Source organism: Sinohyriopsis cumingii, chromosome 2, assembly GCF_028554795.1.
Source record: "Sinohyriopsis cumingii isolate HCF-2022 chromosome 2, ASM2855479v2, whole genome shotgun sequence".
Taxonomy (NCBI): domain Eukaryota; kingdom Metazoa; phylum Mollusca; class Bivalvia; order Unionida; family Unionidae; genus Sinohyriopsis; species Sinohyriopsis cumingii.
In genome coordinates this window covers 5191419-5216658 of record NC_142962.1, presented here as the reverse complement: position 1 = coordinate 5216658, position 25240 = coordinate 5191419, and the positions used below count along the sequence as shown (strand labels likewise).

Sequence of the window (25240 nt, the reverse complement as noted above, 5' to 3'; positions counted from 1 at the left end):
GGCAATCCTCTACCTCTTCCTCTGGAATTCGTTGTAGTATGACAAGCATGTACGTAGTAGAAGGATGAGTAGCAACTCAAGTCTTCTTGTTCTTGTCTAGTCTAACAAGGTCTGACTTCTGGAACACTTTCATCTGAATCAGTCCTCTTATAGCATTCAGGTACCAGTGGTTTAAACACAGGTGACGTGATGCAATTATTCTTTGAGTTTCACTTGTAGTTTGACCAACTCTCGATAAATGCGTTCTCTCAACTCCAGAGGCAAACCACGAATGTTCTCTTATAAAGTATCCATGATCATGTCAGTCAGTATTATTTTATTTAAATTCTTCTTCTAGAGCGAAAGTAATGAACATAGTAAATAATTTCTGACCGCTGCCATTCAGGGTAACGGTCAAGAATGTCAATAAAATCGCCTGATGTAAACGGTCTGAAGCGAAATAATCGGATGAACGCAGACTTGATCCTGAGAAATCTGACGCGTTTGTTGCCTTTTTTCGCTTTCCTCTTGTGAATTTCTCGACACAAATGCTTTACAATCACCAATTGAGATTTTGCTCTGGCAAGTCCCTGCCAAACTTCCTTGTAGATCTCTTGCAATTCGTTTGGTAATCCTTGAATATTACTTTTTCAATGGGGTTGAAATACTTGTCTAGGTGTTGTCCAACGTTTAACTCCTAGACAATCTGGTTTTTTAAACGACATGGTATACCACTTCAATGACTAGGTCCCATTAAAGGTAGGTAGTGACAATCCGGAGACCATCGAGCATGTTCCAGGTAAGCCTAATTTTTCTGTTCCCACTGGTGAAGTGACACACCGCAACTGAAGCACTTGACTTTATTCCTTTCGCCTGAGTTGAACAATCCAGCTCTGGCTAATTCTTCGGGGGTAGGTCCTCCCAGATATTAAGGCCATTTTTCATGGAAGGTTTGGAATCGACTTTCAAACTTGTAGTGTTCAAGCAAACGCACATAAAACGAATATTCGTCTTTGACAGGTTTATTTCGATGAGGGTAGGGTGAATCCTCATACGTTTACTCAGTTTTGGATGACATCTGTAGGGTGGAAGCTGCATGGTGTCACGTGGAGAATGACATTGACCATAAAAAGCAGTAAAGAGTCCAAGATAACGAGTGCCATCGTTTTTGCAACCGTCGTGTTTGAAACGTACAGCATCCATTTCCATGGTAGGTGTAGTGGTAGTAGTAGTGGTTATAGCAAAGTTCCCATGATGTGGTACTGCATCGCTGTGGTCACAACGTACAGCATCGCACTCATCGAAAGGCACAGCATCGCACTCCACTTGAGAATCCTCAAACTTGAATGATGTCTGTTTAAGAGGATTCATCTTTCTCACTTGGTCTTGGTAGTTACAATGATCTATCGGTCTTGGACGTTGACCCTTTTTATATACTGGCCAATATCAACGTATGCGTACGGCAAAGTGAAGTGGTTGGGAAGCCGAACTCTCTTCTGGTATACGATTTGATACACTTTTTCCAAAGACCGACTAACAATTTGGTGTGTGGGTTAACGTACAATCTTTTGCGGTTACTAGGTGGTCACTTTAAAGTTTCCATCCTGTCCAGACTGCAAAGCTTCTTTCAGAACACCAAAGTTGATCACTCGACTGGTGCGATAATTAAGAGTCAATCCTTTCACTTTACACTCCGTGTCCCGGTATTAGTAGCCGTAAATTTTGGGACCGCCAATAGCAAAACTTAGAATCTTGTCGCACGCGTGATGGAAAATTCCAATCCCTTCGGAAGTGCCATGGTACTCCAAGTCTTGAAACTATCTAACTGAGGCAAACTGTAAATAACTACTACATACTAATAAAGAAATAAGGCTCTCTTGATAGTCAAGCCATCTAAGGATGTGCACTCCAAACAAATAGTTATACGGGACAGCCATGCGATTGGCAACCTAAATTTATATACACTAACCCCTTTGACTCAGCGTGATAGAGATTTTTGATCCGATTATTGCACATAGATGAAAAAAGAACAAAACTAATTGTAATACAAAAGCAACTTAATGACAGTATTTTCCATCACGTCCGCGTGATGGAAGATTTCAGTTCTCTTTATGCACCAAGGTGCAACAAGAAAGCTAAACACAGTTAGACCACAATATGCTACGGCATATATAAAAATAACTTAAATACCAGTAACAATACACAACACATGCACGCTCTAAACAAAAAACAAAAGCACTTAGTCACCTTATTATTTTTAACACTAAATATTTTATTTTCCGCTTGAAATATCTGTTTGAAATTTTATTATCACACTAAGCTTAGATAAGAACAAATGACTACAATTAATTTGATCTAGATAGAGCTGTCCGTACATTTATATGGGTACAAATACAACACAATACTCATCAATACACAACACAAGGACAAATGACTCTGGCAGAGTCACTATAATACAACTAACTACAAGGGATTAAAAGAAAAGGAACCCCTCCCTCAGACATAATAGTCTTGAGGGGGGCTAGTACTATCCTAAGTTCAAAGTGATGATAATTTGGAAATCAGTCCCAATGCCAACCAGGGCATAGGGAAGAAAGTACAATTATCTATATATATAAATCTGGGAAAATGCAAAACTCTGTAATTACCATTTGACGACCAAAACAGAGCAACCATGCTGAAATTACACTTATTTTATATTTTCATTATTACTTTGTATTAACACCAAAACATGCAACACTAATCGGGTGGACAGGGGAACCTAGCACCTGTCAAAACATCTTTAGAAAACCAGGGTGTCACTTCTAAGTCTTAACCAACTAAATTTGTTGGGATGAGGCTATGAGGTGTCAAAAGTAGAATCGTCTACTCTCGTATCGTCACTGCTGTTCCGTACCGACTTACCGATGTATGTCAGATCATCATGGACAATTATCCAGATCACCGATACGAGCGTTTGGAAAAGAATAATTTATGTGGAGAGACAATGCTGTTTGAAGAGAGTTCTCATCTTCGGACCAGCAGTCAGAAGAAGTTTGAGGAAGAGAAGAAGACCTATGCGATACCCTCTATGTTAATGGAATGATGTTAACATAAACCCAAAAGACATTTTCAGGGCCACTCATGTGCCTAGAAAAGATTTACTTTCTTGCCTAAATTTTTTTTAGTCGGTTGTATAGTTGTTTGTGTTTGTATGTTGTATGCGTTATGTATGTCTCTGTCCCGTCAAAACGTTCCAGGTTTTTTCCCCCCGCTCTTTGGTCCCAATTGAGGTCAGCCCCTTGCTACATTGTTACCAATCTTTAGTACTGTGACGTCAGCTTACCTGTAATGTATTTTCCCATTGTCGCTATAAATCGTGTCGCTATATCGTCCCAGGGGAGTCTTGCAGTGATAATTTCCATGGTCGCTATATCGCCCCCCTTCAATACTAAAGTTCTATTTCAGATCATTTGTGATTGTGACCCTAAATATTGTATTTGACTGAGGCTTTCTAATGTAGTAACTTCTAATGAATATGACAATGGTTTTACAGCAAAACTTTCTTGTCCTTTGCATTATGTTGCATTTTTTATTGGAGTTTTATGTTCCATTTTCGTGCCCACTGTCCTGGCTTGCTAAGATCATGTTATAATATCGTAGTATCCTGCTGAGTTTTGACTGATTGTAGCATACAGTCATCTGTCAAGAGGCGAATTTCTGAGTCAGTTTCAATCACAGTATGATTGATGTGTAAAGGAAATGGCAATGGTCCAAGCACTGTGCCCTGAGGTACTCCCTAAGCTACTTTGGGCTAACCAGATTTGGAACCAATTATCACCACACATTATTGTCAAAATCATTTTTTTATAAAAAAAAGAGTCTATCCACTGTAGGCTTTTGCCTGCAATTCCGTAATTAAATAGTTCACTCTTTAACAATCCATGGTTGTCAATGTCAATAGCTTTTACAAAGTCCAATACAAAAATTTATATTTGGTCCCTTTATCTAAACGTTTAGCACAATCAACAACACAAATGTTTCGTAGCTGTATAATTTCAGGAAGGCATGTTGTTTATCAGATGCGATTTAATAGATATCCAAACGCTTCCTGCTGTTACAACAGAAAATTTACTCAAACTCTTTGCAAAGAACACTGGTTAGTGAGACTGGGCAGTAATTACTGGCCATTGGGCGATCAGCTTTGTTTTGCAACATCAGGCATATTATTTCTAGAGACCAATCCTTTTGGATGTTACCAATGACCAAAAATTGTTGAATGAGGTGTGTAAGCACTGATACCAGCTCAGAAGAGTGTTCTTATTTTTGTATGTATATGATCCAGACCACAAAATTTTGATGGGTTGAACCTCGTTAGCAACTTCTGAATTCCTAAAGACGTTACTATACTATTATAAATTTGGTACTTTTGGGAAGTTACACGGCGAAGCCATCTCCATGAAGTGGCTAAACTCTGATTAATTGCGTGTTTAATGTTTCAAACTTATCAGTATATGTTTCTACTAATTTGTTATTTGTCTTGAGTTGAGGCATGATTTTTTAAATTTTGTAAATGTTATTTATTTATTAATTTTATTCCTATTGATGTATTTCCATAACTAGTTTTGAATGATTAGCAATGGTGCAAAATTTTCCTTTGTTAACATTTTTGTTTTTAGACCACAATGGAAAAGACCAAAGATATTCCAATTAGCCAGATTGCCGCTAAGTAAGCCCTCGGTTATCTGGTGATTTACTATCCAATATCGGATATTATCTACATGCCGACCAGCTCAGAGGACACGTCAGACCGTTAAAGGTAACAAAATAGTTAAAATCTCTTGGCCTCATTATTTTATTTAGTTTCACGATTTGTTAGGTCAATCTAATTTGATCTTGATTGTAACTGAAACTAGGTAAAATTCTTGGCACACATGTATTCATCTGTGCTTTTGCTCAACATACTATTGCCTTCACTTATTGTCAAATCTTCAGTTGTGGAGGTGCGTAGTTTTGTACATTGTATTTTTCTTCAATGTCGGAGTGAAGTAAATCTCGCATGTAGTTCGCAATCTCATAATACCCAATGATAAGTGATCGTTTTTGATTGAGGAACTTTGTAAACAGTTTTAGCAAAGCAAACGGAAATACGAAACTTAGGTCTGGAATGTAATCTATGCAGGTAGTATGACAGGTGAGATAATTTCCGGTGCCTTTGAACTTGAAATGACGCAGGTGTAAATACTAAAATATAGTGTACCATTCATTTTTCACGAGTGCAAGAAAGCAAGATTTTGAAAGAAATTAACAGGTTATACATGACACAATTATTTGCAGCCATGGAGTAATTTGTCAGGTGTAGTGGAGTTACTTTTCATGCATATGTTTGACCACTAGAATAATCCCTCGAGCATTTAAAGTTGGGGATATTTCTTGTTCGGGACTTTTTATTATCCACATCGTCGAACAAGAGGACTAAAAGTCCCAGAAAAAAGAAAGTCCAACCTAGAAGGGATTAGTAGACTATTACACCATCTATATTTACATATGCGAGTCAAGTATATCGTATCTGTGCTGCCGTAACTCATCAGAATCTCTCTCTCTCTCGCTCGCTTGCACTCTCTCTCGCTCGCTCGCTCGCACTTACACACACACACACACACACACACACACACACACACATTATTGGTGGAGAAGGGGGTATTCCTTTATGTATGGTCTCATTAATTATTATACTAACACCCCTTATAGTCACAGGGGCTCGTATCGTTGCTTAACTTGACCTGTCATACATGTACTATATAATAATTAGTTATTATATAGTACATGTATGACAGGTCAAGTTTAAGCAACGATACTCAGCCCCTGTGCTTATAGTAGCCCCTCTTTGCTCTTATACCACTGACAATGGAGCAATGGTTGCTTAATGGTTAAGGCATTCAACTCGTAAACAGAGGGATTTGGGTTCAGTTTCCACCCTCAGATAGCTAGTGTTCTTTGTGCATTTTGGTGTACTTGACATGGTACAGTATAGCCATCAGTGTTTGCTGTTACTGAAAATGCCCATGGTGCCATTTCAAGTTTCTCAAGATCATCTCTTGATGCCATTTCTTCAAGTTACCAAAGCAATTTTCGTCTCTTACATTTACTTGTGGTGATGTTTATTAGATAATGTTACAGGGATTTTGCAAAATATCCACACTTTTTCTGCATGTAGAGTAGACCATCCTTATTTGTAGAAAGTCACTCAAGACATGGCCATTTTTAATCTCTCAGCTTGCATTATTTTCAATTATTTGAGACATCTTGAAAGTTAAAGTCAGCTTTGGAACCAGGAATTTGAAGGCAAAATGTAATTTTAGGAGTGTAATTGTAAATATTAAATAATCGGTACTTTTGGATTATACACTCTGTATATCCACAACTCGAATGAAAAAATATGTCAGCCTGATGACCTATCCTGCATTTGAGAAAGCGTGAAAGTGGCATTGTTTATGGAACATCATAAAACCAAGAAATATTCTTTTTATGCTATGTTATAGTTTATGCAGCTGTGTGTAGTATATATGTGTACATGTGTTGAATCTCACTGAGCATCGGCTTCTGTAACATTATGAAAGAATAGTACTCACTCATTATTCAAGGGACCCACTTTATAAGTTAGGACGCTGTTCTTACATTGAAGGCAGTGCTGACAAAATATTTGAATAATAATGTCAGTGAATATTCAAATTGGAAGGGGGTATGAATGTGTCCTCAAGATATGTATTGTCTCTTAGCAACCATACTACTAAATTAAAAAGTTGTTCTCAGTCTCCCTTTTTTTGTCATTCAAAATGGGGCTGCCACCAGAAATGTTTGATATATCATACAGAAGTGAGGTGCAGTTTGTACTCTCAATTCTCTCAATTGCGTTCCAAGGATAAAGAAATACGACACAGTGCAAACTTTGGCATAGAGTGGTATGGTATCCAATTGGATAAATTGTTAGCAGCACAATGCCCTGCTACATTGTCTGGTAGGTAAGATAACATCATATACAGTCAGATAACATGAATCAACATGTGTTGAGTAGCATCAGTTCAAAAGAATTTCCCATTATGGTTTTATTAGAATGTATGTTGTTTGTCACCCATCTGTTGTTTGCCATTTTTGTCCATCAGTCCATTAGCACAGGTTTGTTATTGTTGCTCCTCTTAGAGGATTGGTATGAAACTTTATGCATGCACATTCATTCCAGTTGAGCTTAGATAAAAATGGTGCCGCTTGGAAATGCAGTATGGACATCACAGTGGCCAGTATAGCCACCATGGTGGTTATCTTAAAAGTATTATCTCTGTTCTTCCCAAATAGATAGCTTTATCAGCATGAGTTTTTACTTCTTATGATCCCTACTTGGAGCTATACAAAAATGGTTCTGATCATATATCTAATATGACTGCCAAAATGGCCATCTTAGCAATTTTGTTGCCACTAATCTTCTAGAATGTATTGTCAAACTGACATGGGCTTTTGCCAAAAGACTTCTGGTAATGTCTTCTTGGTCGTAAATGATTTTCATCTGATATCCAATATCACATCTTGTGTCTTGTGTACCAGATCAGACCCAGCTTTCATGCAACTGCGCAAACTTGAGTACATACTTGATTTTATTTTGTATCAGCCATAGTTTTTAACTACAACAAAAATACTGCATATAGCCTAGGTTTAAAACTTTTCCGTACATTTACTCATCATAACATTTTATTGAGATAAACAAATTTTTTGTCCGGTAGACAAGCATGTATTCAAATGAGTTGTTTTATGAAATACAATATAGGGGCAGGCATCAACTAGCTACATATGTTTATGAAGGAGGGACAAGGCATAGACAGGCTACGGATGTTTATAAAAAAGGGACCAGGCATAGAGAGGTTATGTATGTTTATAAAAGAGGGACCAGGCATAGACAGGCTATGTATGTTTAAAAAAGAGTGACCAGGCATAGGCAGGTTATGTATGTTTATAAAAGAGGGACCAGGCATAGAGAGGTTATGTATGTTTATAAAAGAGGGACCAGGCATAGGCAGGCTATGTATGTTTATAAAAGAGGGACCAGGCATAGACAGGTTATGTATGTTTATAAAAGAGGGACCAGGCATAGACAGGTTATGTATGTTCAAAAAAGAGGGACCAGGCATTGAGAGGTTATGTATGTTTATAAAAGAGGGACCAGGCGTAGACAGGCTATGTATGTTTATAAAAGAGGGACCAGGCATAGACCGGCTATTGATGTTTAAAAAGAGGGACCAGGCATAGGCAGGTTATGTATGTTTATAAAAGAGGGACCAGGCATAGAGAGGTTATGCATGTTTATAAAAGAGGGACCAGGCATAGACAGGCTATGTATGTTTATAAAAGAAGGACCAGGCATAGACAGGTTATGTATGTTTATAAAAGAAGGACCAGGCATAGGCAGGCTATGTATGTTTATGAAGGAGGGACCAGGCATAGACAGGCTATGTATGTTTATAAAAGAGGGACCAGGCATATACAGGCTATGTATGTTTATAAAAGAGGGACCAGGCATAAACAAGCTATGTATGTTTAAAAAAGAGGGACCAGGCATAGACAGGCTATGTATGTTTATAAAAGAGGGACCAGGCATAGACAGGCTATGTATGTTTATGAAGGAGGGACCAGGCATAGGCATGGTATGTGTGTTTATAAAAGATTGACCAGGCATAGACAGGCAGTGTATGTTCCTCCAGGACTTGAGAATAGCCCTCTGATAGTTCACTCATGCATTTTCCATTCTCATTGTCTGTCGTTAATTATGCAGATCCAAGTTTCAGATTTTGTCTTCGTATAGGTTACCTGATCATAATACCTTAGTAGTGCATGCAAATCCAGCCCACCCATCTCAAATGTTTAGCTGTGGGAGCTAAAGTTTGCTGGACCAGACAGTGATCTCCCCTTGTTGTATGAGATAGGTGCCAGATCCCATGTGTGCCTCAGTCACTGCTTCCACTCATGTCGAGTAGCATGCTCTATCCAGTTGAGAGAACATGCAACCCATCTTCAAGAATTTTGGAAGATATTCAGCATTAATGCAAATTGTCAATTTTTTTAATTCTCGGTGAAGTACACTCTAGCCACATTTTCCAGCTTTATCAGTTCTTTTGCTGACAAAGTCTGTCTGTCTATTGTAGAATTATAACTTACCTGCTTGTGTCACTATAGTGCAGCTATTTGGCTTGGGGTAATCATAATATGATCGATAATGTTATTCTGTTGTTTGTTCTGTAGAAAGCATTTCAGCAGTTATTTAATTTGATATTGCATGCATGTAATTTCTGCTCCAGCCAGTTACATATGGGAATGTTTTCTATAGATAGTTTACTTTAGAGTCACTTTATCTTGATATGTATATCTCTATTGTATGTTTATTGTTTGGCCATGACTATATTGTAAAGGTTATTTTGTAAACAACATATTACATAGCTAACTTTTGCCCATGAGTGTAGACTAAACTGTAAGGGAATTTTTGTAAAATGTTTACTTGGATTTGAATTCAGGACATTGGTTTTCCACTTGGAAATTCATGATCTGCCCAGTGTTTATCAGGTTGTTATGCTAAAGTTTCAGTAAACAGACCTGACCTTGTTTACAGTTTCGAGTAATTTTCCATTAAGCGAGAGAGTATTTTCAGAAAATGCTTATTGCAACATAATTCAGGTGGGGAGGTATATAAAGTTGTTTATGTCAGAATTATTCACTCCTATCTGATCATCTTCCTATATGAATTAGTCTATTTGTTGTGTTCAATCATAATTTGAGAGAATTTATTTTTTTAAATTATTCATTGGAATGACAATGTGCTTATTGACATTTGGACTAAATTACCATTTTGGAATTATTGTGAAGTCATTCAGGGACATTCTGGATTATGTCATTGAGATACATCAAGATTATTAGTATATTCAAGGCTATTGGGACTTCATCACATTCAAGATTGGAATTAATTCTGAACACCAGGAATTCATTTAGACCACTATTCTTTTGGACTTGTGATAGAACTTGATGGACTATTTGGAATTTATTTCACAATGCTGTAAGTTCCTTTTCATGTTTTACTTAGTGTTCTAGGGAAGTTTGCAAAATTTGTTGGTTTTGTTTTTTTCTGTTGCTTAAAGACGATAGAGTCATAACAGTCTGGTTATGCATTGTCTTTGACCTTTCTTACATGTATGTTTACAGCATATATCTTATGTAATAGTGTCCATTTTGTAGTATCTTTACTTGTATAGGATGTCATATGGGATGTAAAGGATGTCACATGGGGTGTCACATGGGATGTATAGGATGTCACATGGTCCTTTTTGTCACAGGTAACTTTGCACAGTATAGTTTATTAGTCCTATGATTTATAAAACAGGATGTGTGGCTGATTACACTTGTATAATTTTATCAAGATTCAGAATTCATGCTAATCTGCTATCCTTGGATTAAAGATTTAGCCAACAGATCACTAAAACCCAGCCATCACTGATTCATTGGAGCAGTGAAAATTTACTGCTGGTTGGTATCACAATAGGTAATTGAGTACTTATATATACCTACTTACTGTGTTTTATGAGCTACAATAAATGCCATGCAAGAATGGACAGTGGGCGGGTATTAAACCACTTCTCATCAAGTAAATTATTGTGATTATTGTCAAGATAGCTTTTATGCTTTTGGAATTAGCATGGTTTACTGCCCTGAAGCACCGATTTAATTCCTGATATCAAAAGGTATAGGGTCTCAGCTTAGTTTTGATCAATTGGAAGAGGTTATATTCCTTAACTCAATGATTAATCCAGAATTATACCAAGCAGTGTGTTTTAATATTGATATTATTGTTGATAAACATTCAATGCATTGTGCAGTAACAGTTGTCAATATGTGGAAGCATTTTCAATCTGTGCAGCAGTAACTGAAACTGCAGAAATTGATGCTGTCATGAGACTATAGCAATGGGATCAAGAGAAGACATTAAGAAAGTATTGGAAGTATTGGAAGAATGATCACAAATGGCTGAAGTATGACCCAATAGAGGCACTTGATGTTGTGCACTTTTCTGTGCTGATTATTCAGAGGAATCAAAAAGCGCATGGGGTATGTCTTTGGGGAGGATTGTTGGTGAAAAACATTTTATATTTTTTAAAATTAATTTTAATGAATGATAAATGTTGAATTAGAAACTGGGCTGGATTTTGTTTAATTTTAATGGGATCAGTGAAATTAAGCCAGGATTAATGATTTATTTTTTATGATCCTGTTGGTTAGTGAAACAGAATTGTCATTTTGAGCCCTGTAATATGTTGGCATAAATGACAGCCATGTTATGTGTCTAGCATGCATGATTTGCCACTTGAAATGGCACAGTTCTGCCATGATTGGACTGGTACATACCAATTTGCAACCTGTGAAGATCACAGTCTTATCCTTAGAGACAAAGGAGAGAATCTCTGTCCATTATGCCTGTCTGACTGTCAGAACACTAACACTCATGATCAGCATACCCAGTATAGTGCCGTAGACACACCAAGGCACCCTATGCCCAGCTCAGTGCCCCAGTACCCATGTGATATGGAATCAATTCATTAGCATGCCACTCTGAGGACTTGCTTAGTGATTGTCTGGAAGTTACCATATCCCAATCAGGTTTATTCGCTAGTATGGTTGGCTGCCACTTTTGACAATCTCCACTAACTTCATCTCAGATTGTACAAGAGGCAATTGAATCATCAGTTTTCGAGAGACGACAAAATATACTCACAAGCCACATTGTCTTTCATATGCAGGGATGGTGCTGGCTTTAAAAAAATGTTGCCAAACAAATTGCCAACCGCAATATTTTATTGCCAATTTTAAAACAATTTTGCCATTTTCATAATACAGTACTATCCATTTATTTTGACATCCTCTGGACCAATGTAATATTGTCAACATAAGTGGATGTTTAGATAAGTGGGGGGGGGGGGGGCTGAAAATAAATTGAAATTTCACATACAAGTGAAATTTTTAAGAGATGACCTGTCATCAGTTACTAGGATTTCAGTAGAGAAAAAAATGGAAATTTTGATTCAATGAAGAGAACTAGTCTGAAATACACTTGTATATTGAAATACACTTGTATATTGAAATACACTTGTATATTGACAACTTACATTTGTGTAGTACACTCCACAATGTGTTAAATAATATACATGCATATAAAAAATCCATGAATTCTAGTATTTGATTGTATTTTAGAAAATTCATGTATCAGTCAAATCCTGTTTGAAAACACAACTAAAACATATATATAAAAAACAGTAGTCCTTGTTTGATCTATATACCATTGTCAACAAACACGTTTTTTGAAACTATTGACTGATATTTATTATCCTAATAGCACATGACTGTATGGGCTGTTTTCACAGATGTCACAATTGTGTATGCAAATACCCACAATGTAATGTGCAAGCTCCTTGTGCCACCATTTTAAGTCCCTAACAAACTTTTGTCAACATCAGTCATCATGCATATTCAAGATAAAAGAAATCGTCAATAAGGATATTTCCTTAATAGAAATTATATGTAGATTTGAAATTAGGAGTCCCTCTAGCATGAAAGACGTAATAAAGCTGGAAGTTCCCTGGTTTATATCTAAAGACAGAATACTGAAGTTGAACTGCAATCATGCATATTACCACCAAATAGAAATGCAGTTATTACTAACAGACAATATTGAGGTTTGTTTTTTTAATAACATTTGGTACAATGTCTGCAAGATTGTCATCTTGAATGAATATCTTCAGGATGCAATATCAGTTATAAATTTAAAACTTAATAGCATGTATGTTATGCCAAAGACAGATGACAAATCAATTTTAATTAGTTTGGTCAAATACTGTATTTGTGATGGAGATCATGGATGGAAGATTATACTGAATGAAAGCCAGTGTATTATAATGAAGCATGTGCCAAGTGAAACAACTTTTCATTGAATGTCAGAAAGTATTCTTGAAATGAGTATAGAACTATGATATTATATATTAATGATTGACTTTTTAACTTGAACGATAAAAAAAATGATTGCTTTAAGCCCATGAAAATTGAAAATCATTACATGTTTTTACTTGTTTTGTGTTTCCATTTGTTTATGCATCTTTTTATTGATGGATCTATTTGTTTTTTTACGAGAAAATTGCAAAGATGGTTTAAATGTCATTGTTTAATTGAAGAAAAAGTGGCAAAGTCACAAATTCAGTCTCGTGCAGTTGATATATGCAACAGAATTTGGTGTATTAAGATATTCTTATGTACAAAATGATACATGCCTTCATAATTATGTGGGGAAAAACTGTGTTAGGTGTCGGTTTGTGTGCCTTGAAAATCAATATGGCGGATATGGAAGTGCACACATTTTGTGACATTACATGAAAACAACAGATAGTTGTTTATATGCTGCATGTACATGTACTTAAACTGACCTCAATTTTGGTCAGCCAGAGACAACTGCAATGATGCCAAGGCTACCAAGGGGATGAGGCTATTCATAGAGATATGTCCCACCTTCATTTAACTCAATGGCCAGATATCTATTGTTTCAAAATGTTGGAACTTTAATTTGGGTTTTAAACTGCCATTGGTAGTGATCGTAAGCATGATCTTTTTTTTTGGTACAAACAGGAAACTTTCACAGCACAATAAATATGTTCAAATCACTATGAAAAATGAAATGATGCTTTTATTTAAATTTGTTGCCGACTCTCTTTGATCAAAGGTCTTCAACTTACTTTGATGAAGCTTCATGTGTTTTTGAAGGAACCACTAAAGGCGCTTTTTGAAGGACCAAACGAATGTCAGTTTGTTATTGCTGTGGCAACATCAAATAATTGTAATACATTGATGGAGACATAATTTTTTTTCATTTGCTTAGTATATACACAGAACAATCAATGCATCAAAGGTGATAAATTTTCTTTGAAGTTTCAGCAAAACTATTTTTGCCATTGTCAGGTAGATTGTAGTCATTCAGTTCCCGTCTTCAGAGGTGGTCGATTATAACTAGTTAAGTAGCATGACTATTTGGGTTATATTACAGCATAGTACTAAGGCCAGACATCAGTATAAGTTGATTATGAAATAATGCCGTATTAGGGTGTTTTGTCAATATGAACAAAGGAGTTGTTTATGTAACAATAGATTCCAGTGCAATTTTATATCCAAGTTTGCAGATTTTCCTGTCATTTGCCTTGGAATTTTTCAACTCCAGACACAAACCTGTATATGCAATTTTTAACAGCCAAAATGTTGTCACCAAAAAGATCAGCAGACGGTATATTTTGTTGCCAATAAGGAAAAAGAAACGTAATTTGTGACATTGGTGAAGCCCAGCGCAGTCTCTGTATATACCTTACAATGACCAGGGAAGGCTTTTCCTTAAGAGCTTTGATTGAAGGAATCTTTTACTTAATACCATCAGATTTTTTTTCTCCTGCTTCTCTATCAGCCATTTGGTGATAAGTTCCAGCATAAGTTGAAATATTAATCAAGAATGACCAATTGATGTTCAACTGTTACCACAGCCTGGTCAAGTGGAGCATCCTATAAGGCAAGTGTTAGACAGAAGCATAGCAGACATGGGACTGTTGAAGCCCTTATTTTGGCTCAAATACTCTGTAGCATGGTGCAGGTAGTGACTGCATTTGTGCAGCATGTATCCCATAATACATTCCAGCGTAAGGAACTTGACAACATTATGGAGGATAAGATGACACAAGGTTAATATTGAGTCAAATTTGGCAAATTTGACTCTGCCTGCTTACTTTAAGTTGTTTAGTCTCATGTATTCCATTCTGGTATCAGAACATTGGAACTCAGAGAGATCAGTCCACCCATGATATTACCATAGTTGACAATGTTATGGAGGATAAATGGCCCTTTTTAATGATGATTAGAATCTGCCATCCAAATCAGATCATACAAGGTTCATTCCAAAGTTGATCCTGCCTATAAGGTTGAGTGATGGACCTACATAAGTTGTTAAGTCTCCTCCTGTGTACCATCCTGATATCAGAGCACTCTCTACCCATTATAGTGTCATAAAGTGCCTAGTTTGCACAATGACTGGTCAGTGCTACAGCACCTAATTGATTTGGGCTCATGTTGGGGGAAGCAGTCCTGCATATCCAGTATGTTTGTATCCATGGTTCTTGAGAATCAGCATGGATAAAAGCTGAGACGGGGATCCTTTCCATCCAATAAGTATTATAAGCTTGCCACTGAAAGACGGAAATGATAGCTGTGTTCCACAGATTCTGGTACAGCCTTTTCTTATGCCAAAGGGAAAAAGAAATGGCGATCCAGATTCCGTTACTCCTCCCCGGCATCATTACATGGGGATTCAGATCACATTCACAAGGTCTCTATCTAGTATTGGATTTGTGTTGGTCTATGATCAGTATAGTGTCACAGTATGCAAATCACTTCCAAACTGGTTTAAATTCTGCAAGAACTGCAATTCAGCATGAAAATTCCTCCTGAACATATTACAACTCCCACTGAAACATACATGCCATCAGAATCATTTCATGGAGAGCATCAGTTCTTTCAAGAATTCCTTCGCTTGCTGGGATTACTTGATGTAGTAAGCAAACCTCATTGTCTTGGAGTGCCTATTTATTAGACCATAACAAAGTGTGCTTTTCTTCTCCAAGTGGAGGCTGAAACTTTGCCCATTGGAACAAGCAATACCAGTGTCCATTCTTGTGAGGTACTAACTCAGAAATGGGAGAACCTCGCTTGCTAGATGTTCCCTTGTAGGGGGTGCATCTTCTATCATTTCTAGGAGGCCAATGGAGAGTGACACACATAGGATAATCTGTTGCATATCTAAGACATAGAAGAGCATTCCTCTGGTGGTAGTAGAAGCTACATTGAAAGGACATCCTCATTCTAACAAGAAAGATAATTGGAGTTTCACATAGTCCTAATAGCCCCTCGCAAGTGGGAAATATCGTGGACAAATGACCTGATAAATATAGCAGTGGAAATCTCAAGCAAAATAGATATTTGCTCATCTGCTTAAGCTATCACTATGGCAGGTGTTTCTTCCCAGTCCAGAGTTGTTGAACCTGCACATCTGGATCATATTAAATAAGCCCTCAAGAACAATGAAGTCTCACGTAAAATGATGGATTCACTCAAGCAAGTGAGTAATTGGTATATTAATGGTCTTGATAGTGAGGTACCCTTTCTGTAAAAGGGGCATTGGTATATTAATGGTCTTGATAGTGAGGTACCCTTTCTGTAAAAGGGGCATTGGTATACTAATGGTCTTGATAGTGAGGTACCCTTTCTGTAAAAGGGGCATTGGTATACTAATGGTCTTGATAGTGAGGTACCTTTTCTGTAAAAGGGGCATTGGTATACTAATGGTCTTGATAGTGAGGTACCCTTTCTGTAAAAGGGGCATTGGTATACTAATGGTCTTGATAGTGAGGTACCCTTTCTGTAAAAGGGGCATTGGTATACTAATGGCCTTGATAGTGAGGTACCCTTTCTGTAAAAGGGGCATTGGTATACTAACGGTCTTGATAGTGAGGTACCCTTTCTGTAAAAGGGGCATTGGTATACTAATGGTCTTGATAGTGAGGTACCCTTTCTGTAAAAGGGGCATTGGTATACTAACGGTCTTGATAGTGAGGTACCCTTTCTGTAAAAGGGGCATTGGTATACTAACGGTCTTGATAGCGAGGTACCATTTGTGTAAAAGGGGCATTGGTATAATAATGGTCTTGATAGTGAGGTACCATTTGTATTATTGTACAGATGCCATTAAATTTCCATTTATGGAAGTTATGGACTTGCATGGTTGAAAGTTTGGAAGCCCCATACTTTAAAACTGGAAGTCTCGTCCATAAACCAATTGACTTAGTCAAAAATATATCTATATATCCTGTACAAAATCATATGCCTGTATCATAGGTGTACTAAAGGCGTATTCTGCACCTAAAATATGGGTTCTCTTTGGTTTGAGAATATGAGAAAAGTGTAATACTAGCGTATCTCTGGCATAACACTAGCGTACTTAGGCATACACAGATGCAAATTATTTAAATTAGTACACCTGTGTTCAAATACCTAAATGTAATAAGGTGTATTACAAGTGTAAATCACAGGCCAAAAACATAATCAAGTACAGCTGTAATTCACAGGCGTAAAACATCAGAGTAATATTACAGATGTAAACCATACAAAAGTACAGGTGTATATTACAGGTGTAAAGCAAACCCAAAATTACAGGCGTAAAACATTGGCATAAACCAGACCTTGAGTATGGGCATATTTTACAGTCATTTCAAACAAAGCATATTATGCAAGAGGCGTATTATTTGAAAAATGTACATGCAGCTAATTTACTCATGAAGCAATGAACACAGACAAAATAGATGAACAGTGTTGTTGATTTTAATAACATCATAACACAAATACAGTTGTTGGCAGAATCATTCATAGCAATACAGCCATGTTCTTTGTCTGCTGAACAAAGATGATTTATTGTGATTCTGCACTCATCAAGTTTGTCTACATTTTCTTCTCGAATAACTAACGGTTTAAGTCACAGCATCATTCAAATCAGTCATTGATGGGTTTGTTATACAGTTTAAGTCACAGCATCATTCAAATCAGTCATTGAAGGGTTTGTTATACAGTTTAAGTCACAGCATCATTCAAATCAGTCATTGATGGGTTTGTTATACAGTTTAAGTCACAGCATCATTCAAATCAGTCATTGATGGGTTTGTTATACAGTTTAAGTCACAGCATCATTCAAATCAGTCATTGATGGGTTTGTTATACAGTTTAAGTCGCAGCATCATTCAAATCAGTCATTGATGGGTTTGTTATATGGTTTAAGTCGCAGCATCATTCAAATCAGTCATTGATGAGTTTGTTATACAGTTTAAGTCGCAGCATCATTCAAATCAGTCATTGATGGGTTATACAGTTTAAGTCACAGCATCATTCAAATCAGTCATTGATGGGTTTGTTATACAGTTTAAGTCACAGCATCATTCAAATCAGTCATTGATGGGTTTGTTATACAGTTTAAGTCACAGCATCATTCAAATCAGTCATTGATGGGTTTGTTATACAGTTTAAGTCACAGCATCGTTCAAATCAGTCATTGATGGGTTTGTTATACAGTTTAAGTCACAGCATCATTCAAATCAGTCATTGATGGGTTTGTTATACAGTTTAAGTCGCAGCATCATTCAAATCAGTCATTGATGGGTTTGTTATTACACATTTACTACACCATACATTCATATATTCTGAAATAAAGATATATATATGGTAAGAAAATGAATTTAATTCATTTGATGAAGAAAGCAGAAATATTAATTTTTAATTTATGTATTTGATATTAATTTGTAAGGAATAAGTTATAAAACAGATGGTTGATTTTGTTGTTTAGTGGCACATTACACATGTTATTGGCTATATTATGTCAAGGAAATGGGAGCCAAGTACTTTTCCCCAAGGATACACCAAGACAGCTGACCAAGTTGAGTACCGAACCTGTGACTCTTGTATTACAAGGATGACACTCAACCACCGAGCTACAGTGGCGCGGTGTTTATATCATTGCTCTTGGCTGATGTCTTTTCTGAAAGTTAACATAGCAGTCATAAATTTGTGAAATTGAATATAAAAACATTCAAAGAAGACATAAGTTAGTTGTGACAAGAAAAGAAATTGATTTACCTAATTATTAAATATACTGGAAAATGTGTAATTTTTTATTCTGGATATTTTGGTGCTTTATTGTTAGTATTATCCCTCCATGATTAACTGGTTTCTTTTCAAACTATTTATTTTAAAAAAATCACTTTTTTTCTTTCAGAAAATTATACTTTAGAATTCACTCTACATTTTTTTAAAATTTAATATAAATTGACAATAAGCTGACATACTACCTTGAAAATATGTATTATGTAATTAATGGGCATTACAGGTAAAATTGCACAGTGAAGATTTTTTATCAGATCTCCAAATAAGTCTTGGAGGATGAAAATTAGTTTGCTGTGATTGCATATTTTTTTCTTAACTCTGGCCTCAACATAACACATTTTATGCTACAGGTGTCCTGTTCTGACACAAACAATGTTGTGTGAAGACTTGCTTTAGTATGTAGTAACAACCTTGGGGTAGTTGGGGTAATTGTTTGGGGTAGTCAATTGGGGTAATTGTTTGGGGTAGTCAATTGGGGTAATTGTTTGGGGTAGTCAATTGGGGTAATTGTTTGGGTTAGTCAGTTGGGGTAATTGTTTGGGGTAGTCTATTGGGGTAATTTTTTGGGGTAGTCAATTGGGGTAATTGTTTGGGGTAGTCAATTGGGGTAATCAATTGGGAAATAAAATAATGATAAAGCAAGCTTATTCTCTTACAGCTCTACTGATTTTCTGACTAAGAAACATTCTGTAAACTGGACATAGTCCCCTGAAAGTGGCATCATCTTAATAGGCAGTTTAATCAGTAAGAAATTGAAGATAGTCTTATGTATTTGATATTTGAGAACCCAGTTGTCTTTGTATGTGCCAGTCAAACCCTTTGATCTACCATACATGTTCAGCAAATTAAAATAATTCGAGGATCTCTGATATATTAGGACTTTTGATCATTATCGTGATACAAAAAATTAATTGAAAAATGTACAAAAGATAGACTATCCATTTTTAACAGTATTTAGAAAACATGTTAAAAATTTGATCCTTAATGGTATACAAAATCAAAAGTTTAATTGTATAACATAAACAAATGGTACACTTTTCCAGACTTTATTAATTTTGTGTCCTATAAATAGCGCCATATTGATACTGTTGGAATAGAAATGGAGATAATGTACTAGATAAAGATATGTACAAAGATAGCTGATAAAGTTCCTTATTAATCAAGCCATTGATAATGTTGCCATAGACATCATTAATTATATAAGCATGTTCCAGGAAAGCTTTCCAAGGTCTCATTAGATTCTGTTCAATCTGTTCATCATAAGTTTACAAGTTTCTCACCATTACCGACTCGGCCTTGCTTTAAATTGGTGAGGCTGTAATAGATGGTATGTACAATATTCAGCTGTTTGAAGAAAAATAGTCTCAACTGAGCTGAATGTGCCAAGTGAAGCCTCCCCCTTCCAATCACGCCACCACCCCTGTAAGGTTGTGATATATGAGTCTAATTGACAGCACTCGTTGTCCCAACACTGCTACTTTGAGAGCTTTTATGTTCAGTACAAGTGTACTTTTGTAACACATAATCATTGATCCTTTTGAATACTAGTGGTGATAGATAGGCTGACTGGGAATTTATGATGACCAATTTGCAAAGACGTGCATAAATCAGTAACTAACTTGACATGGTTATTCTCTTATCAGCATCCAAACAAGTTTGGAATGGTATTGGTGAATTGGCAGGAAATTGCACTTGAATGGGCATTATTTTCTTTTTATTGGTATTGTAAGTTAGAAAGGCTGGGATGACCGGGGTGTGTGGGATATTATTTGGTCATACAAGAAAGAGAAGTCACTAGGTTGTCCAGTGGTCAAATTCTGGAGAATTTGGGTTTGTATCCCAATCATAGATACCTTGATTATTGATATGCTGATCAGAAATCTCTGTAAGCACTTCCAGCATATCCTGGACCTTAAAATGGTATCCCTGGGCCTCTAAGTTTCTATGACTATGCATTCTGTGGAAATTTAATAATGGGCCCAGGGCCTTCACTTTTCAAGCCCAGAATCAAAAATAAAAATGGTAATGAAACTAGATGGTAGCATTATTATAGTTTATAAGATTCATAAACTTGTAAAATTTGCCTGGATTTTGTGGCCAGTGATAAGCTCCCTCTTTTCACATCGCAACCCTCAGTTTTCTGATCAGAACCCCAAATCCCTAGAGACTGAGGGTCTGCCAGTCACATTGTCAAATGCCTGCAGAGAGCTTTGGCATTTAACTTGTACACTTATGTTGAAAGGATCAGGAATATAGACTGTAGATCTTAGAGGAGATAAACAGAGAGGTAACAGACAGATTGACAGACAACAATCAGGTGACAGAGTTTTTTTCTAGCAGTTATTTCATTAGGTCAAATGTAATAATTTGCATTAAATAGTTTCTTTTTAGTTTTTGCAATATACACTTCTCTGATATCGTGAGTCATTAATTTACTGTATTTTTTGGATGAGTTCTGATTTTCATGGATTTATGGTTGTTATAAACTGTGGAATTAAAGATAAAGACACAAAGAGATTTTTTGGTGGAAATAATATTATCCCTTTTCCATTCCACAAATTTAAGTACTGACCAAAATATCTTTTTCTTTGAAACCTTGAAAACAGATACTGATGAATTTAGATGAATTAATAATAATCGTAGAATACACCTTATATACTCACTTTCAAATTGTAAGAAATATAAACCCAGGTCTTCTGTTGCATGATGTTCTGATAGATCAGTGTCGGTGTTGTTGATTCTCCTGATTATTCCAAACTACTTTGATCCAGATTGACTGGCACATTATGCAGTGGAGTATCTGGGTTTTTGAAGTTTGCAGTTGGATCCGATGTGTAAGTGATTATTTACTGATTACTCTATAACTTTTACTTACAGCATGAAATAGAAGTCACGATACACACACAGTCAATATGGCCTCAGCTTCAGGGGAAGAGCAGTATGATTTTATATGGAAAAGTATGTATATGATACAAGATAATATTTTAATATTAATTTTTAGCATTTTGATATGTATTAACCAAATCCAGCTGCAGAGAACTAGATTCTGATCTGCCAGTCGCATAATGCACCTGCAGAGCTGTCGTTTGTTAGGAATAATCAATAGAACAAACAGCTTAAACCCAGATTTGCTGGTACAGTATGCATTGGCACAGCAGGGTCTGTATTGTTGGCCGCTGAACTAAACTTGTAACCAAGTATATATGGCATGTATAAAACACGGATAACATTGCAATCATTTTATTCCAGTCTTAGGCTGACCACTAGTCAAAAAGCGTTTCTGGAATTCTGATGCCAGAGCAAGGGAATCTTAGAAATATTAAATTCATCATGTCAGTTATTGAGTTCACCTTAATTATTAGTAATTCAAAAGTTAATGGTGGCAGTCACTTTGGCATCCATGTTCATATTCATCGTACAATGGTCCACACCTTAGATAAACCTTAATGTTAAAGGTTTTACTTGAATAAAGAAAAGGTGAGCTTATCAGAAAGGGGATCTCCTATGTATTTATTTTCTTTCCAGCACTTCTGCCAAATTCAGTGAATCAGTTGTTTGTAGTGCAGTTTTATACAAGGAAGTACAAACAAATTAGAGAGGGGTTATGTTTAGTTCATAATGTTTTATGTTCTGAAAGTTTTTTTAAAATTACACTGTGAACTTGACATTACACATATCTGCACCTTTATTTAGTGTATGCATATGTACTTTGTGCTTCGTCACATAAAAATGCTTGCAATTTAAGTTGTCTTGCAATTCTTTATTTCAGTAAACATTGTCAAAGATTGCCATTTCTATTTTATAGTCAGTGTCAATGCCAGTTTTGCATTTTCTTATAAAGCCATGATATTGTGAATGCTTACTGTTGAAGTGCATTTGCCTGGCAGAGTTTTTGGTCAAACGAAATGTGTTGGGTTCACTGACTGTCCAAAGTAGGCCTGTCAGAGATTGTTTTGATCCTTGTAACTGATTTAGAGGTAATTAGGTCAGGGCTTGACAGATTTTATAAAAGTCACTTGCTTCCTAGGCCATTAATCTTGCCCCTAGGAGGATTTAAGCTAGCCCTAAATTTATAACAGGTCACTTACCCTTACCTGTTTCTTGTTAGAAAAAAAAATCAGTAAATGAATGAAACTGTAGGTGTGTATAGAATATAAACACATACACATAAAAACACTATTTCAAGGTGCTGATGAATATACTGTGACAATATTGTATAGTATAGAACTTGCAGATTATAAAGCATTATGAACTAAACATTATATTCCAAACTTGAGCTTGCTGGAGTCAAAAGTGAGCTAGCCCCTGGCATTAGGAAAGTGGATTTGTCGTGACCTGTACTAGGTTGATAGATGTTAGATGGCATAACTAGTGAGATTTCATAGTGTTATAGTTGTGTTCTGGAAATAAAAAGGACTTATCTCTGATGATTAGCAACAATGATTTCTCTAAAACTGCAATCAGTGTACCAAAACTGTATGGCAGATAATTACATGACAAAGCCTCATTTCCATGTCAGGTTTTCATTATTGATGATGTAGTCAAAAAGAAGAATATTGCATATCTAGTCAAAGAAAGGAATCTAGACAAAGTTTCCTCAGACAAATCAGCAAATCTGTTGCCAAGAAAAGCGGCCGGTATGATGCTGTAATGCATGCAAGAAATTTATATTATTGAATTTATTCATGAGTATTCGTGGCTGACTCACCACATGATCTGATGTTTTGTAGACATTTGTCAGTCTATGTACATGTTGTATTAGGTACATCTTTTGTGGTAATTTTAATTATTAGGGTATATTATTTTATGTGTACAAAATAGTGAAAGTTAAACAAAATGAACTCATTACTTCTAAACTAAATGTTAAACACTTTGAAGAAAACATCCCATTTTTATTTTTAATTTTTTTTCATCAAATTTCTTAGCGATATTGTGGTTTCATATTTTCGGGCAAACTCAGACCTCTTGAGGGCAAGTTTGGATTTGTCTGGTCCTGCCTATATCAGGTAGAATATTTTAGACATTTTGAACCTCTGTAGTATTTCACAACACACATATGATCTCGTACAAAAGTTAGTATCATTTCATGACTGTGTCACAACACACTTAATGACCTCGTACAAAAGTTAGTTTAATTTCATGACTGTGTCACAACACACATATGATCTCGTACAAAAGTTAGTCTGATTTCATGATTGTGTCACAACACACGAATGATCTCTTTCAAACAGTTAGTATAAATTAATATTATGTTAATTTGAAGGAGCATATATTTTCTAACACCAGAGCAATTAATACCAGAACTGTAATGTTTGTAAACACTTTTAGGTAAATATTGAGAAACTTATTTGATTTTGATTTTATTTTTTTTATGCCCTGCTACAACAGTGGTTACATTTTGCATTTGGGTCAATTTTCAGGCACTGAGGAAAGGCTCATCCTAGTTCTGTGACTTTATTTCTAGTTTTCATTTTCTTTCATTTTACAGAGTTTTTGATAGTGAGAGTTCATGCTTCCAAGACTTTCACTTTCTGGTCCTGGACTCGCAGTTTCTAAAATGTGGTCCACAGCTGTCTTCTGTAAACTGTCTTTTGTAATACATGATAATATATTGTAACTCAATTCTGTCTGGTTCATCTCGATATCTACTCCGGAAACTTCAAAAGTTCAAAACACAGCTGCTCGGATCATACTTAGAGTACCATGATCAGAGCACACCTCCCCGCTGCTCTGTACCCTACGCTGGCTATCCATTCGATCCAGAATCAAACCCAAAATTTGTTCTCTGTGCTATGTTTCACTGTCGGACTCTAGTCCAACATACCTGTCTGACCTCACCCATGTGTACACACCAGCAAGATACTTACGCTCCTCTTCTGACAATCGTATACTCATTATTCCCACTATGAAAACAAAGTCATATGGACAGCGTTCTTTTGCATACCAGGGCCCAGCAGCGTGGAATGAATTGCCAACTGAACTTAGACATAAAGACACAGAGATCACATTCAAGAGGGCTCTCAAAACACACTTATTTTGACTGCAAGAACAAACTTAAAGACCTAATAATGTTTCCTACCTGAAATATTCTCAGCATGTTTTTTATTTTTTAATGTTTTTCTAATTTCATGGTGTTTGTTTTTGTAATAATATTATTATATGTTTTTTATCTTATAGGTGTTGTCTAATGTTGTTAAGCGCTTAGAGCTTCTAAAGATTAGGTGCTATGCAAAGTCCTCATTGTTATTATTATTATTATTATTATATATATATATATATATATATATATATATATATATATATATATATATATATATATATATATATATATATAACATAATAAACTGACTACGAACAGTGCAAAACTAGTATCTAGCTAGCATAAGCACTTTCGACTCTTAATGAGTCTTTTTCAAAATCAAATACAAATCATAGACAAGACAAAGAAATAAAACAGACAAACCATTGT

The 25240-nt window shown here is 36.0% G+C and overlaps 1 protein-coding gene across 3 annotated transcripts in view; it reads left to right on the top strand.

The window, feature by feature from the left end:
• Positions 1 to 4654: 4654 nt before the first annotated feature.
• The window catches only part of LOC149804269 (ras-related protein Rab-11B-like), a 58397-nt gene continuing 37811 nt past the window's right edge, over positions 4655 to 25240 (top strand). Inside the window, exons 1-2 of one of the 3 annotated variants that reach the window (XM_089938232.1) lie at positions 4655 to 4777; positions 21649 to 21729. In XM_089938232.1, the coding sequence (XP_089794358.1) occupies positions 21684 to 21729 (46 nt within the window). In that variant the 5' untranslated portion in view covers positions 4655 to 4777; positions 21649 to 21683. Of the gene's footprint in view, positions 4778 to 5158; positions 5315 to 21648; positions 21730 to 25240 lie in introns of those variants that run through there. The other 2 variants (XM_089938224.1, XM_089938239.1) reach the window with 2 other exon arrangements.